The sequence below is a fragment of the Poecile atricapillus genome, chromosome 2 (assembly GCF_030490865.1).
Source record: "Poecile atricapillus isolate bPoeAtr1 chromosome 2, bPoeAtr1.hap1, whole genome shotgun sequence".
Classification (NCBI taxonomy): domain Eukaryota; kingdom Metazoa; phylum Chordata; class Aves; order Passeriformes; family Paridae; genus Poecile; species Poecile atricapillus.
Window position 1 is genome coordinate 39,929,783 of NC_081250.1, and position 18,037 is coordinate 39,947,819.

The window sequence follows — 18,037 nt, forward strand, 5'->3', positions numbered from 1 at the left end:
GCTATACTTGCACAGAATCAAGCAAAGCCACAGTTGACAACCTTCAAATTAAGAAAGGCTGACTCAAAATAATGCAGAAGGAAAAATAAACCAATCTGAAACAGTCAACCACTCTCAAAGTCTGGTAGAATACTGTCACAATTTTAAGAGCACATTTTCTTTCTGAATTAAGCTAGTTACTGTAATTAAGCAATTCTAACAACACAGCAAATACCTTCCCTAATACAGAAATCTCCACTCAAACTACCACTTCTATTACCAAATCTTTTAAAAATTTCTTCCACAACTAAATAGTCTAAGGTAGCACACAATTCTGAGCTACAGCTGCTAAATACCACTTGCATCAAATCACAATCGAGCCATTATTACGTTACACAGCTGCTATTTACATACAGGTTGCATTTTCTTCCCTTGACGAGCTTCTTCCATGCTGATGTGCAGAAGCAGAGAATGCCCTTGTACGAGACCCTGTAATGAACCTCCCCAGAGATCAGAGCCTGCGCATACATGACTGCTTTAGCTCGCTGTGCCTGACACAGATGTACTCCGGGAAATTGCTCCCCAGCCAATCGCTCCCGCCCCAGTCGCTCATCTCCCAGGCCACTGATTACAGCTACTGCAGGGTCGCACAGCAGCAGGATGGGCAAGACAGCATGCCTTCAATTCCTGCTCAGGGAATACCAAAAAAGGAACTGAAACTAAGTTCCACACTTCAAATTTTCTGCATCAACAGCTGCCAAGAACAGCTCCAAGGTAATATTTTTGCTCTGATCCAAGAGTTCATTAACACTACAAAATGCATTTGTACCTCGGGTCCCAGAACAGAACAACCCAGAAGTCAAACATCTGCTAAGTGTATTTATAGCTGTATTATCAACCTTTCACAGAATACTCGCTCCAATGCAGGTGTTTGGTTTGTTTTGGTTTTTTTTTACATAAACTATATATTCTTGTTCAACAAAATAAACCAAGGCTTCCTAAAAAGAAAAATTACTTTTTTCCCCCCTCCCTCCCCCACTGAAAAGGTAAAAAAGCATTGACGTTAGCTGCAATTAATCTCACCTTGTCCTCACAGAGTAACATGTCTCTGTTTCATGTATTACATGAGTAGCTGTATTTTTTCCTTCCTTAAGTCAACCTTTTAAAAATGCAACCCATATTTCAGCAGATCAAATCCAGCTTCATTTCAATCTTTCCCTCTTCACCACTGACATACCCTAGTCTGCTTGTCCCATCATAAAATGCATGGGAAAACTGGTTCTTTAAGGAGTTATAGATAACCTTTAAGACGTGCCACTGTCTTGCTTGTTCCTTTTTCTTCTTTTATTCCTACATCTTGTTTGATGAGAACTCTAGAGATGAAGCTGGACTGGTGCTCAACCAACAAACAACTTGGACAAAATAAAACAAGTAACATACTGTCCATGAACTTGGTGCAAATACATTGTGCAACTATGAAGATGGTATTTATCACCTAGCTGCAGAGAAATCAGAAGGCCACATGCAGTTCTTCTCACTGCCTCAGTCCAGAAAATTCTCTAACCATAGGCTAATAAAAGTATTCTCAGATAGTGCTGACAAGAGAGTTTAAAAGTAGTTTGTTTCCACTCTGTAAATAGAAGTTAACTCTAACACACGTACGCATCTTTTTAACCTCCAAGCTATTGAAGGCGTCTCTGCTGCCACGCGTAAATAGCTATAAACTAAATGATTCATACAGGAAACACAAAGTTAAACATAAATATCAGATACCCTAATTCTTAGTGATCTCTTCTAAACTGGAGATCCTAAGTCACACCTATTCTTTCCCTAACACAGAGCACAGATTCATGCAGTTTTCAGCTGCTCAGATAAATACTGAAACAGCTATGCTGAACCGTGTCCTGGTGGCTCTCCCATGCTTCAGTGAACTGTTCCTTAGCATAAACCCATACTAGGAGTAATTCCATTGCTACAAGTGAAAAAGATGTTTGTTTAGGTTTGGGAGTGGGTGCGTGAATGAAAAAGAGGCTGTCTATTCCTTAGGGATAGAATAAGAGGGGTGGAAATCATAAATTTGATTTTTTTTCTTTTAATTCTTATAACTTTGAAAAAAAAGTATTTGCTTGGTTTGAATACTTAAAAGAAAAAAAAAAACAAAAACACCCTCTCTGAAGCAGCTTATTGAAATTTCTTTCCAGTCTGTAGTCAACCAACTCCTTGTTAACAGTCACTCAGTCTTGGAACAAAACAAACAAAAAAAAACCACTCAGAAGCAATACAAGCACATTTTTTTCAAACAGATGGAAGTTTTTGTCTTTCAAGTCCCATACCAAAATACTTTGTGGATAAACGTCTGCTCTTCCCTTAGAGTAAATACCAGGAAAAAGCTTCCCATCAAATGGAGAACAGCAGAGCAACTTCAAACTGCAATTGTCTCAACACGTTTAACTAGAGAAGTATTCTTAAACAAACTGTAGGCAAATATATTCAAAAGTATCACATCCTTGAACATGTTCAGTGACAACACTGTGAGAACTCAGAGCAGAACTATTTGTACTGGAGCAGTATTTTAACTATAGTGTTTGATGCTGCAAAAAAGTCTCTATGAAATATAAGAGGACTTTTTTTGCTAAAAAAAACCCTAAGTATCTATAATGAAACATACACTTTTTCCTTCAATCTTTCCTTCTTAATTTTCACTTTTATACCCCTTCATGTTCCACTTATTTGACCTTATCTCAGTCAATAAAAGCACATTTTTGAAAGATGGGTCCAAGAGTATGTACCACTTATATAGACAAAAAAACCCCTACTTCATCTGAGCTCTTATGTCTTTGAAAAACTTTTCCTCTTTTCCCAGGGGCTATACAATTCTGATCCCAGTCCATTATGAAGTGGCACTGAACTGTCTTACTGCAGGGTCTGCAGTGTCTAGCAGGCAGAGCTGTGCTTAATCTGCCATTCTGAAATGGCAGGACATTTAAAGTAGCTGCAGTAAGCAGGACTGAGCTCTCAGCAGGATTTACTACAAGAGCTCCAGCCAAGCTGCTATCAGACACAGTCAGATAGGAGCTCAAGCTGAGTGCCTGTTTTCTGGCAGAGACCATACTGACATATGCACACATGCAGCCCTATACACTCTGAATCTATTGATACTTTAAAATCCTGGTTTGGAGGGTAGGGAGGTGGGGTGCTAAGAGTTGCATCCATAGTCCAAAATCAACCCTTCCTTTTATAAGCAAATTAGATCAGGGAGTTAGAGTTGATGATCCATGTTTCCCTTCCAACACAAATTAGTCTATGATACTATGACTATTTTTTCTAACACTGCAGCCTCAAAAACCACCCCAGTCCACTGTCGTAACTCTTCATGCAGCTGAAAGAACAGCATCGAACAAACTCAAAGCATCTCTCTTTAGGAAAGAATAAAAAAAAAAAAAAAAGCAAGAAATAATTGTGAGATAGCATGACAGTACTTCTAAATCAGGCTTTATTCTGGAGGAGGTGAGGGTGGCCCAGGCCATGGGGGGCTCAGGAGGGAGGCAAGGTGCTAGGGGATTAAGATGATGAAGGTGGCAAGTTGTACAACAGTCTGAAGTTCATATGTCAAACACCTCTACAGATGGTTTTGTCCAGCTTCTTATCAAAGGGGAACTTACTAACTCATATTAAGAAAACTTCCTAGGAGTTTCTTATTACTAAGCAATTAAATATAGGGTATTCCTCTGAAGAAACATTACTGCCTTAGCAAGGGAACACAGAAACCTTTGCCACCAGTGGCTCATAATTTAATGAATTAAAACTAGCCATAAAATCCAAAAGTCTTACTGCCTACAAGTATTTTTCAGAATACCATTTCTATATAACACCTTGCTCCCAAGACATACATCTGCACAGCATGCTTCAGCTTGCCTCGGCACGTACACATGGAACTGGGTTTTTTCCAGAAAAAAGGAAGGAAAAAGATAGATGCATTCTGTACAGATATTCTCTGGTGTATTGCCCCAGTAGTGGAGTCTTGGGTTTCTCAGCACATTGCAGGACAGCTGTCAGAAGCCACCAGGATGCTGGGAGCAAACACCAGGCAGATCACTAGTTTAAGCCCTCCTGACATTACACAATTGCACATCATTTCGACAGCTGAATACTTATTCTCTAGAGATCCCACTGAAATTTATAACCTGAACCCTCATTAACAGCAAGATTACTATGTTCTCTAGTGTACTATGTACTGCTTGATTAATCATACCACATGCTGATCTGAATACACTGATGATGTAGAAAAACAAAAGATGTGTGTCAAGTTTTCCAGGACATGCTCCAGGACTCAAAACCATTCCACAGTAAAGATGGATGAAATTCACCATGGCCCAACAGAACCCCAAGATCTTACAGCAGCATGTATGAGCATGTGGTCAGCATGCAAATGTCACTGAGCTAGGCTAGGAAGGGTTGGGTGATTTGATTTGTTGGGGTTTTCAGGAGGTTGGGTTTTCAAACTTTAGGGAGTTTTTTGGGTTTGGTTTTGGTTTGTTGTTGTTTTGGGTTTTTTTGGGTGGCAGGGGGCAGGGAGGGATGGAAAGGAGACAGAGGAATTCAAAGCTGCTCACTTTACAATTGTAACATATTGCCTTTAGCCAAATTCATCTCGAGGCATTTGGGCAGCATTTTTGAGAGATATTCCAGTTTTTCTTTATCCTAAAATAGCCTTAGATCACTGTGCAAGCTGGCAGGAACAATAAACCAGGGATGTTTCAACACTATTAAGAACATCTAAGCAATGACATATGCTTAATTGCTCTACAACCACTTGTACAAATATTCTAAATTATGGAGTGCTTTAGGATGAAAGTGGACCTTTGAAGATCATCAAGTTCCAATCTCCCTGCCATGGGCAGGAACACCTTTCTCAGAGCTGCTCAGAGCTCCAACCTGGCACTTGAACAAACCTGACACTTGAACTTAAGTGGCCTAGAACACTTCCAGGAATGGGGAATCCACAACTTCTCTGGGGATCCTGTTCCAGTGCCTCACCACTCTCACAGTAAAGCGTTTTCCCCCGCATCTAATTTAAACCTACTCTATCTCCATTTGATCCTATTCACCCTTGCCCTGTCACTACATACTCTTATAAATAGTCCTGTCTCATTTTTCCTGTAGGCTCCTTTCAGGTACTGGAAGGCCACAATTAGATTACCCCAAAGCCTTCCTTTTCCCAGGCTGTACAACCCAAAATCTCTCAGCCTTTCCACAAAGATGTGCTCCATCCCTCTGATCAACTTGGTGACCCTCCTCTGGATTCACTCCAACAGGTCAATGTCCAACTACTACACACTTATCCTCTAGATTAATTCCCTAGAATAGATGGCACCGTAGTGAACAGCTGATGAGTCCAGATATGAAGCAGCATAATAAAAGACAGATAATTTTATCTTGTTTTTATTGACATTATTTAAAGTGCTTGCACGAGAAGGCCTTTCCCTGACAGCAGATCCTCAGGAGGTAAATAGCAAAAACAAAAACAAAAAAATAAATTAAAAGAAGTCAAACCATCCAATTTCTGAGTTAGGACAACCAAACTACACCCAAACAGAACAGCTCCTTGAAAAGACCATCAACCATCAGCAGCGAATAAACAGAAGAATTCTTTCCATGAATGGTGTGATTTTTGAATGATTATTCACCTATATGTCATTCCACAGAAAAGCAAAAGACTGAATCTCACCAATTCACATGAATTCAAGCATTAATTTTTCACCTTCAGCTTTCCCTGTATCTCAAATTATCTATTCATACAATTGCATCCCAGTCAAATCAAGTATCTGTGTAACTTACTGACAACACACATTTACTCTTACCATGAACAAAAATTACTACCTACAAACCAAAACTCAGTAAGTTATAGCAGGAGGGTAAGGCAACATTTCCAATATCTGCAGGTAACTGATACAGGACGAGGAATCAGCACTCTGCTTAGCCCACATTGTTTTTTAAATAAGAAGGCAGGCAGAATGGAAGTACAGTCTGCTCATGCAATCTGAACTATGCCATCATTTCATCATAAATTTTTAGCTAAGTGCTGTAACACACAGGATTCAGGTGCTGTCATCTGTAGATTATTTTAAAGAAATAATTTTTAAAAAACAAGCAAAGAAACCAAACACAATAAAAACAACAAAATAAAAAGTCCACAAGTCGTATCTCCATGAAGTTATGCTGATGAACTTTAAGATATTTGAAATCCTTGTAGCATGAATGCCAGTCAGATTATTACCACTGTTACAAATACCAAATATCAACCAGCCACCAGTGTACAAGCAAGTCTCTACCACAACAAACTCACAGCTACCAAAAAAAATAAAAAAATAAAAACACAAGTTTTATCAATCCACACATATTTCATTAATAAGGTAGACAGTGTCAGAAAGCTGCAGTTCCTGTTTTGTGCTAGTGCTGCCCATAATGTGAACCCGCAGCATACCAGATCAGGGAACTGATCCAGCAATAACATTGCACTGATGGTATGTTGCCACTTCAATTTGGATGCCATTCAGTACCAGTGAGGCGCAGGCAGGGGAGACTGCTGAGCCCAGAGGAGGTAGAGCAGGACCCTGGGGCAACTCTAGCAAAGTCTACTCGGACCATAGTGGAGCCACACACTTCCACTGCTGTAGCTTCACCTCTTAGCTTGGAGAAATGGCAAGGTACCAGTCACATCACCTTCCACTCCTCTCATAATATTTTGACAATGCAGCATCTTTGCCTTACATTGGAACTCATGCTTTCCCACTTCTGCCCCATTTGCCATTCCTCACTCTCACAAGCACCAGGCTCTTTCTCTGCCCTTGCACACACTGACAAGATGCCTTCCAGACCAAGGGACACCCAGAATCTGAAGTGGCACATCAGCCACACCCACATGCACACACACAGGAAACATCCCAGAGGACACAGTAATGCTGGTGGTATGCAACATCACAGGATGAACTTTCACAAGCATCACTTTGGATACTTCAGAAAAGTAGCCATGGCACACTGTCACTTGAAAACAAACCAAAAATTCTGTGCTACTGTAAATTTGGAAACTGTGGACACTTTTAAGTGAATAGAAAAGGTTCCATTACATGAAAAATGAGGCCAGACTGGCCCGCAGCCACTGATATTATGCACTCAAGCTACTACAAAGTGCTGGGCAGCGGGAAGCTGCCCAAGCAACTCCCAGCTGTGAAAGTATAGTTCTTCAGTAGAAGTGTAGAGGGGAAAAATCAAAGCTGGTGGTGCCTGTGTGTTTGTAGAATAGAAGCTTCTGTTTTATTCAATTTTTTTAATAAAGACAAAGTGTAAAACGAGCCCAAATAAAACAAAATAATCACCAGCACTGGTGGTTCAGTGGTAGAATTCTCGCCTGCCATGTGGGAGGCCAGGGCTCAATTCCTGGCCAATGCAGTCGGTACTTTCAAGGTGATTCCATGACTCCACTCCAGGGAGACCCCACCTGGTTCCCAGCACAGGAATGACAGCACAGGACTTGCTGAAGAGAGTCCAGAGGACAGCCACCAGTTAATTAATTAGAGGGATAGAGCACCATCCCCTGGAGGAAAGGCTAAGAGAAATTCTCTTGCACTTCAAATGGAAATAGAGTAGACTCACAGATATCAGGAAGAAATTCTTTACTGTCAGGTGGTGAGGCACTGGAACAGGTTGCCCAGAGAAGTTGTGACTGCCCACCTCTGGCAGTGTTTAGGGCCAGGTTGGATGCAGCTCTGAGAAACCTGGTCTAGTTGAAGGTGTCCTTTTCCACACTAGGGGTGCTGCAACTAGAAGGCTGTGCCTTCCAAACCAAATCATTTTTTGATTCAATGATTCTGGTTCATGAATGAACATGTCACTCAGTCAACATTAATTTCAGAAAACTAAAACTGACAAGTCTTTTTTCAGCTTGTAGAGTGGTTTTTAAGGTTTTGAGTTTTTCAGTGGCTTCAGAAATTGAAGCAGCTTATGGGAAAGGAGAAAGGACGCTATGGGAGTGACATTTTTTCCCCTTCAGAAATCAGGAACTAGTTAGCCCCGCTCACCCTTACTATGAAGCCATTTTTTAAGACATGTACTTTCTTGCCAAAATTTCTTCCATTTTCCTCTTGCATTTCTAAAGCACAACAGTATTAAAAGTCTGATAAGCCTGAAAAAAAGAGTTTTTAGACAAAAACTGTCAGAACTTGAAATTTCTAGGAATTATTCCAAGGTCCTTCAGAAGAACCACTGAACGAACATTTAAAAGGAGATACACTTCTGGATTTATTATTTGGACTTTCTTATTTGTCTTGCCTAATATCTTGTAAAGCTATACAAAGGAGCTCTTTTAGTTTCTTTAGTTTCACTCTTCTGTTTTAAGAAAGCAAGCAGCTGATTTTTCTGATATATTAAGGGTAATGCTTTCACAATATCCAACTAGCTTGTTTTGAGAGAAGTCGGTTTAAAAGTTAAGGTGTTGATTCTGACACAACTGTCTCATGCATGACACTGTACATGATGCTTATTTTACAGAAAAGTTCAGCTGATGAAATGCAAAGGGAATCTGAGACAGAGCTCTAAAATTAGCTTAAAAAAAAAAAAAAATACTACCTCTTTTGTAGCCACTTCATTCTTTGTCTCGAGGACAGCTACTGATACTGGCTTTAGTATTAGCTTTTGTTTTGTGAATAACCATGTAAAAGACAACCTACAAAACAGTACTTTGAAGAAAGACATGCGTTTCTCTTGCAAAGAGAAAAAAAAATGCTGTGGGACCTTTATTGTAAATTTATGACTTGAGGGGCTACTTAGTAAGAAAATTGACAGCATCCAACACAGGGCAAGCAGATCAGATGCTCATTTTGCTCAACACCTAAAATTCTCTACTTCAGAGAGCATTAGCATGGTTTGCATGGGAGTTCTAACAGGCCAAGAACTATTACAAAGGGTGCTCTCTGAAAAGGCACTTTTCATTATTTTAAAATGAATAATAGAAGTTATCCATCTTTCTAATAAGGCCATAGACCACATTTTCATGCACCTTAATCTGTACACTACCATCTACTAGCACAAATACATGTTCAAGGAAAGACAATTTATTTGGAGCCATTGGAGCACATACAACAAAGAACTGAGACAGGCATTTGGCTTTCACATTGACTTTTGGAAGACAGACAATTATCTAGCCCTGCATAAAGTCTACCCATAAAAATTCTGCTGCCACAGTTTTCTTGTAAGGCAAATTTGAACATGCAGAGTAAACTTACACCAGCCATGCTCCTTGCAGTGCAACCATAACAAATCTGACCAGCTCTGGAACTCTAAAGCTGGCATCAGTAAATCAAAGTCATTGCCCTAGACATGAAGTCTCCTCCTGCACTCTCTGCCTGAACTTGAAACAGCTTTAAGATGGTCCTTACAAACTTAATTGATACCATTAACAGATTAAAAAAAACCAGTAAAATACAAAGCCAAATGCACAGTAAACCAAACATTAACACAAATACATAAAATACATTATCCAGACTGGAGATCTAAGCAAAAGACCTTCCAGCAATATGAATCAAATATGCTATACCCAGTGGCTACAAGAACTGTATCTTAACATTTTTAATTCAGGATTTCACAGCCAGCAGGTAATTTTTAAATGCTGAAAAGAATGCAAGAGTTATTCTAGTCAATGGCAATTGTATCTGGCAACCAAATGAATTTTCTACGCATATCAGATAGGAGAAAAAGAGAAAGTAAAGAAAATTACATTGTGTTTCTCATTATTTAGAAAGCAAGCCTCCAGAATAAGTATTTCTTTCCAATACTATCAAATTTGTAGAGAAGCCACCTACACAGAATCCAATACTTCCTTTTACTGTGGCATATAAAATATGAAGAATACAGCTTACAGCCCTGGGGATGTGTTATGATATCAAATAAATTTCTGCAATCAGATATCTTAATTACATATGCATTCATATAACTAAACGTTCAACTGGGTTTTTCTGGGAGGGAAGAACATCTTTACATGGTGGCTTTTGGCAATCAAACACAACTTTCATCATTCCATAATTTCAAAAGACTGTTCCACATCAAACTGATACAGAAGAGAAATTGAAAAAATAAATACAAAATATATGAGAAAAAACAGTTAAGAGCAGCCTTATTGAACCTTTCTCACCTATTCCCAAAAGTAACACATAAAGAAATATTTAAATAGGAAAAATTTGAACATACTTGATGTCTAGGAAGTGCCCATGTTTCTAATGATAGTTCCTTTTTCCAGTGTTACTTCACCTAAGCCTGGGCACACACAAAGGAATCAACCTATCCACCAAACCATTTGGATTTATTCTCACACTTCTTCACAGAACTGACTCTACAGAAAAAAAATCTGTAGATTTTCTGTAAACCAGGTTTGAAAAGTATCACCAACAAGATGTAAGTATCTCCCCTGTATGAAACAAACAAAATCAAACTGGCTTCTACTGCACTCTAATCTCAATCAAATGAGATCGTATCTGAATGACAATAACACATTCAACTTTGGCAGAAAATGGTACCTTTTTCTTGACATTTGAATATACTTTGATATTTGGAGCAGCACAACATCATAGCTTTGGTTATCTTAACATCAATTTCAGAGCTTCTGTCTGAGATGTGATTCATTTAAATAGATGTAATAACTTCATATCTGATTATAACAACCTTTTACAGACTTAAAAGCTGAGGTTTCCAAAAGGAACTGTCTTTTCAATTTGAAACACTTTCATCATTCTTTATCAAAATCAACACTAGCAGAAGCATTGCTTTGTAAGGTTTTGGTGAGGTTTGGTGGGGTTTTTTTTAGCCATATAAAGCAAAATTATTCAAGCATAATGAGACAAATAAATGGCTACTTTAAAATATTTATAACCAGGCCAACTCTCTACTAAAAGCTTTTTATGCTGTCTGAGGTGCCTGTGCATTGACAAGAACTCAAAGGGTAAGATGCCATTTTCTCACTGGGACAGAACAGCTGTGCCTAAAGGAAGCTCTCCCATTAAAGGAAAACTGAACTGTAGTTCACTTCAGCATTAAAACATCCATACCAGGACACCAGGGGGAACCTGAAAGCAGTCCACTTCAAAAAATCTCTTGCACACTCTGATCCTGCCATTAACTCTAAATTTTTGTTCATGAACATGTGATTTAGATGTACAAGGGAAGAGAACTTTTTGCAGACATCTGAGCTCATAATGCTTAAACATTTGAAATGTAGTCATACATTGGGAAAAAAACATGGCATTCTGACAGGCTCAGACAGGAAGCTATTGTACAGTAGTACAGAGAACATCCATCATTCTCTCCATTCTTTCAGTTCTTCCAGTCATTTTTATTGAAGAAAATGATGAAGCTGCATACTCAAATACCAAGAAAATTATGTTAAAACAAAAAGCAGTTGAAAAGGCTGCAATGCTTCTTTACCCTTACTGTTTAGGAAATGAAACAAAACAGCCTGAAGCAAATGTTGCTCTACATATTTGAAGCTCGTTTCTACTTTTGACTCATTCCATATTCGATGTATCTTTCGGATTTTTGGTAACACACGATAAAATGTTATTAGCAACTTACACACGTTCATAAGCATGCCTGCTCTCCTAAACAGAATCACACTGGGCACACTGCACAACAGGGAACTTCACCACACTTCAGACTTTTGGAACCACTGTGTCAGCAGGTTTCACTTCTACTCTGGGTGTTAATTTGAATATGCAAGATACCCCCACATTTCTAAAAGTTCATTTAGAAGCATTAGGAGACAAAGATAAGCACACAGTTTTGAGAGACGCCATTAGCCACATTCACAGCCTAACACTTCATAAGGAAGATGGAGGAAGAGGGTGATGGAAGAGCACTCACAAATGATTTTCCTAAAATAACTAATTTTCTTCTTCTTTAAATAATAATTTTCTTACCTCTATGTATTTATTTATGTACTTATACTTTAAAGCAGTATTACATTCCATAACTAAGCTTTCCCAAAAACTCACATATTCTTTCAGTTAACTATTCACGTATTTTCCAGGTGTTGCAAACTAACTTGACTGAACTCTTTTTTACTAACGTTACCAACCAACCAAACTGTAAGTGCGTATTAATAAAGCACAAGCATTTACAGTTGGACTCCCAAGATCTTAAATGTATTTTCCAACCTAAATGATTTTTATACTTCTAAAGAAGAGATACCAGTGCTTACACAAGTGGAACATCCTTAATATTTTGTATTAATTCTGAAGCATCAACTGAAATAATCTAATTCTAACCTCTTCACCAAGATTTTATGGACAAACAGCAGTAAAGTCATCACACACAAAAAAATAAATCCTCTACTTAAGTTGCTTTTATTGGAAATTTATGAAACAGCAGAGGAAAACTTTAACTTAATTTTAATTAATCTGTAGATTAGGAAGCCACTGAAGGGGCCATTCACAAAAAGATATTACCAATACATGACCTAAGAAGGCATGAACATAACTCACCCACACTACACTGCCTTGACAATCAGGCACCACTTCTTTGCAAAGTGAGCAGGCCTTGAATTACAGGCATTCTCCATTACAGTAACAGAGATACACACAACTAAAGTCACCAGTATTTAAAACCAGAAACGCCTCTTAGCCCTCAGCTGGCAAGAAAGACAACTTCCTCAATCCTTAGCTCCTCTGGTGCACTGTGGGTGTATGCTATAGCACTTTCTAGGATAAAGACTTGATTGATCTCAGGTGAAGTCTTAGAATACCATGACAGGACCACCTTCAATTATCCAACTTAAACCAAGTCATTCTGGCTGTTCCATTATATCTAGTCTCTGAACAACTTTGATATAAACCACTGTTTTCATTAATAACACTTCTGTCAAACTATCTACTACAAGTAAATTTAACACATTAACTTACATAATTAGTAGAGTTGAAGTTCAATTAACAAAGATCAGATTCCTCATCACTGATCAACTGCACCAAGAGCTCTGCTTCTTTTACATGCCTTCCTTTAGAGTCTTGTTGCTTCACTTGTAACCAACAGTTTTCAGGTTTGGATTTTCTGTGATTTGGATTGATATAGGATAATTGACCTTTTATCATTGTCTTAGTTCAAAAAAGACAGGGGTCTGCTAAGGAAGGCAGAAAGCTCCCCTGAAATAAAAACGTAAACCACCACCCTCCACCTTCAAAAGATTATAATCTTGAAATCAAGGTGTTCTCAGGCAAAGATATGGGAATAGGAGCAACAGTTATTTACTAAGGAAATTAAAATTAAAATGCAGTAGTACAAAAAAAAAAACAACAAACCACAAACAAAGAAAAAAAAACACACTGACAGAGTGAGAATACAATCTGACACCCTGTTGGTCAGGGTGTTGGTAGCAGTATCATTAAGTGGTGGTTGCAGTTCACCTGGAGTGACAGATGTGGTTCTGTTGAAGCAGTGATCCTGTAGAAGGGTGTGGTTTTCCTCTGAAAGTTTAATGGTAGTGTAGATGGGTCTGGTCTCTCTTTTGGGATCCAGTGGAGAAAGGCTCCTTGTGGTGTTTGAGACTCCAAAGATATCCAGGTAGGAATGCTTGGCCCCTCCCCCTGGGTGGAGCATCTCACAGTGGGATGATGTAATTTCATCAGTCATGCATTGAGACTCAATGGTCCATTAACAGCAGACATCCCTCTGGAGGGAGGATGGGTGGTGGAAGAGATAAAGAACACCACCCCAGCTGTTTTTAACAGCTGGCTCATTAATAGAAGATATCCCCCTGGGGTTATGAGGGATGGGTCATGGAAGAGACAAAGAACACTGCAGTACCTCATTTCAACAGATGGTAATAGAGTATCTTGAATTGTAACCCAAGACAATCATACAGAATATAAAGGATGTAACTTGTTTTGAAACTTTTTGTCCCCAATGGTGTGTATAATTAGGAGAACACTGCTCATGACCGTCCCAAAGCATGATCATTGGTATATCAAAAGAAAAACAGGATTATATTGATAGGCTCTTAAATTTCCACTACTTTTAACAGAGCTGCCTTCTCAGAGCCTAGGGGGTTTAGAATCACTTTCTTCAGTAATATGAACAGCACATGGCTGTGTAAGAACCAACAAAACAATACAGTCACATACAGGGGACATTTACATTTCAGCTTTTATTACTATCTGCCTAGAATTAATACACTGGCAAGCTGCTGTGGGTCTCTGCCTATAACACACTTCACTTGGAGCTTAGCAACTCATGCCAAAGTTGAGAAATAGTAGCACAGTAACACGAGGAAGGGTAATGTTATACTACATAAAAGGAAGTCAGTTTTCAGTTATACATGAAGCAGTATATGAAACAGAAATACTGCTGAGTTGCAAATGCGTCCTTCTCACTTTATCCAAGCAGCACTGGTGTACAGCCATCAAGAAAACGTCTCTCCATGCTACAGTATAATTCACTGTCAATCCTGCAGGTATGTGATGGAAGCACATCAATTTTTCAGTCACAAAGCACATTTTTTTATACAAAACATCCTGTAAGAATTCCTCAACATCCCAGACTCACTGCTCACACAGAGCAGGGCACGCAGTGACAATCCAGTCCCTTCGAGGCCATCTGTCAATACAGAATCAGTTAAGTTGGAAAAAGCCTCCAAGATTATAGAGACCAACACTTCATCAATCATAAACAGATGAGGTTAAGGATAAAGTCAGGCAAACCTCACTCTAACAATGAAAAGCACTGGATACCAAATCATAAACCACAATAAAGGGGAAAGGGAGAACTACAGCTTTGTCAAAACACCTAAAACTTGTCTCTCCTGCTTGCTGTTACACATTAATTTTCAATGGAATTCTCAAGAATTACCTTGACCACAGAACCTACAGAAGGACACCACCAAGCTCTGATTTTTCCCATTTCACCTCTCAAAATAATCCACTTTCTCAACCATTACCTTATCTTAATGATTCCTATGTAAGCAAGAAGACATTGAAAGCAATTCCCAGATTATTCTCCGCTTTTCTATCTGATACTTGACTTCAGAATACTACTGGACATAAAAACGTTTATTAAGTATCTGTTCGTGACATGTTAGATTTGTACAAAAGTATTTTGATGTAGAGCTTTACAGGAGACAAGTTCTCCAAATTAAGATCATGTCCATTCTTTTCTCTAACAATACATAAATTCTTCCATTTAAATTTAGCATACCTGAAAGATAAATACATACACACACAATCTGTTCACCACCAAAGAGCCATTGTTCAGCTTTCATTAAACTGTACAGCATATTGTATACACTCATGGTACTTGGATTTATTTTAGCAACCAAGGGACAGGAAGGAAATTTTTTTCTATCTTCACCCAAGAGCCTATTTTAGACCATAGTACAACTGAAGCTGGAAACAGGTTCTCCATATCACAAAGTGGCCATAATACATGAAACTGTTTACAGTCTTACTAACAATTGATTCTCCGAGTTCGAATATAGCAGTAACACAAGCCACAAGACAGAAGCCAACATGCCATCTTGGATGTATGCATTTCTTTACTTTTCACTAGAAATTCAAGCGTGTTGTACACATATTTCCAGAAACAAGCATGCATACAAATACCAACTCCCTTTCTTTCACTTCCAAAAAGTACTCAGCTCCCCAGCCACAGCCCCCTTGGGCTGTCACCAGCTTCCACAGCACCTGACACCAGTACTGCCACTGCCCATGCTTATCTCCAGCTCTTGCCACCTCTGCAGCTTCTAAAACAAACTTCTGTTTGGAAATACTGCCACCACTTTCTAGAAGCAATTTCTGAAAACAGATACACATTTTCCTGGGTCCCTGGTGCTTTCAGTGCCACCAAACTTGTCTTCTGGCTACAACCTCACTCAGCACCTGGAAGAGGACACTTGTGACTTTACTCAGAATATGTTCCAGTGGCAATTTCAAGTCAAGAGTATTCTGCAGCAATCTCTTAGGGCCACAAGAATACAACTTAAGCTGTTTGAAAAGTTATTATCTAAACAACAGTCATCAAGCATTACACATTTCTTCCAAGAACAAAAACAAAATATGCCTTTTTTTCAGAATGCTGAAGTTAAATATTTTTTAATACATCAACCCCCAACACAGTTTTCAAAGTGAGACCCACTGTTGCACTCCTCCCCCAGAGAAACTCAGCTATAGAGAGCTAATATATGTGGACTAGGAAGTAGACCTGGTTTGAAGACTACTGTTTTCCCACGCAAATGCTAACCTTTACATTGAGATCCATAAATTTATAATCATCAGGCATGCAGCTTGGCTACCATAAATGCAAATACAGTAAATATCCAGTCATACAACAACAATGTGACAGAGAGAAATTCATTATCTTATTTAACAAAGCAGCGTATTTCATGTCATTTCTGTATTAGGACTAGCTAAAATCACATATACTAAACAGCTTACAGTAAGTTGGCCCCATCACAAATGAGAAAAGCACACTGAACTCTATTGTTTGCCTGGATTTTCAAAACCTTCTGTCAATGAAAAGAACAGAATACAAGTAGTAGGTATATTCTTTGACCTTTAGCATATCAAATTTCTTCAGATCCCTATTTATATTTTGCCCTTCATTTATATCTCTATAGCAAAGGCAACTTGCCCATGCTCAAGAATTAAAGCCTCAACTTACATTACTTGGTTTCACTCAACAGAATATGGCCATCTTCTTCCTGAACTACAAGCCAACAGGCTACCCAACAAGCCCATCTGCACTACGCAAAAGTTATAAACAATTGGAATTTATTTGTGTCCATAAATGGACTAACTTAAGTACATTTAATCACATCAAACAAAACGTTTGACAAATAAGGTTTTCTATCATGTCAAAATAATTTGGTGGACAGCTGTTCCATTAAAAAAAAATTTAGCATCCTATCCCTTTCCTGATGATCAAATTTTTTAACCTTTTGTGTGTAGTGCTCTAAAGGCTCAAATCTATTAGTTTAAAAATAAATCTTCATTCCACTGACTTTATGGAAAAATACTATCAACTTCTCAATAAACTGATCTTCTTCAGCCAAAGCTCTACCTAAAGCATCTGTGTATAAAAACAAGGCCCAAAAATATTTATTCTTACACAGAAACATGTACATTTACATATTTCAGTAAAAGCAGTCAAAGTCTAAAAGCAAAATACACTACACAATATGCTGAAAAAAGCTCTCTGTTTATGTTTCTAAAAACATGTCAAGCAATTGCAAGCATTTCGTACAACAACAGCAGTTAAGGCAGGTAATAGATGGTAACACTGACGCCAACAAGCAAAAGAAGAGTTGTTCTTTTACTGACATACCAGCAGTTTGAAAAACTCAAGTATTTCCACGAAAATCAGTTAGAGTAGCCTTTATCAAATTGCTCGTAATTGCAATCTAAAGTTAAAGCTGGCTTTGTAAACTTAATTTATAAGCTGAATCATTATCTATCTGCAATTCAACCAGATATTCATTATAAGTGTATCTGCTTTATTAATTTCCTTTTTGATATCTCTCAATTGCACGTAAGCACACCAAAGTTAATAAAAAAAAAAAAAAAACAGCTGAAAAAGGAAAGGATCCCTGCTACTCTTGGGTTTTATCACTTCCTTAAATGAGTCATAACAATAATCAGATGCTATCTGTTTGTTTTTATATAAACAGTTTTAAAATTCATGGCTGGTAGGGTGTAGTCATTTGACAAACAAAATGAAGAATTTACCACTAACAGGAACACCAACTGTGGCTATTCAGTAAGAAGTTTCTCATTTCCTTTTTCGTACACAAAGTCTGTCTGGAAATACGTTTGACATGTTAAAGAAATGCATGTGCTTACATAATAGTATATACTCACAATAGTGCTATACAAGCCAAAGGAAAAAAATTCCAAAAAATCAGTAGCCTAAAACAAGCAGTAAGTTTAAATACAATCTTTCCAATAGCTTTTTTTCATTAACAGAAACAAAGAAGTAATCTGGCATAAATAATCCTACCTTGTTGCTTAGAATGCTAAATAAAGAGTTTGTA

General features: G+C 38.2%; 1 protein-coding gene and 1 pseudogene across 15 annotated transcripts in view; one reads left to right on the plus strand and one right to left on the minus strand.

Moving 5' to 3' along the window:
- SLC4A7 (solute carrier family 4 member 7) overlaps positions 1-18,037 on the minus strand; it is a 92,820-nt gene that overhangs the window by 64,796 nt on the left and 9,987 nt on the right. For 2 of the 15 annotated variants that reach the window (XM_058830752.1, XM_058830748.1), the window contains exon 1: positions 394-531. The exons of the other annotated variants lie outside the window; for them this stretch is intronic. In XM_058830752.1, the coding sequence (XP_058686735.1) occupies positions 394-429 (36 nt within the window). In that variant the 5' untranslated portion in view covers positions 430-531. Of the gene's footprint in view, positions 1-393; positions 532-18,037 lie in introns of those variants that run through there. 15 annotated transcript variants of the gene reach the window in all.
- On the plus strand, positions 6,845-7,282 carry LOC131575860 (large ribosomal subunit protein uL15-like; annotated as a pseudogene).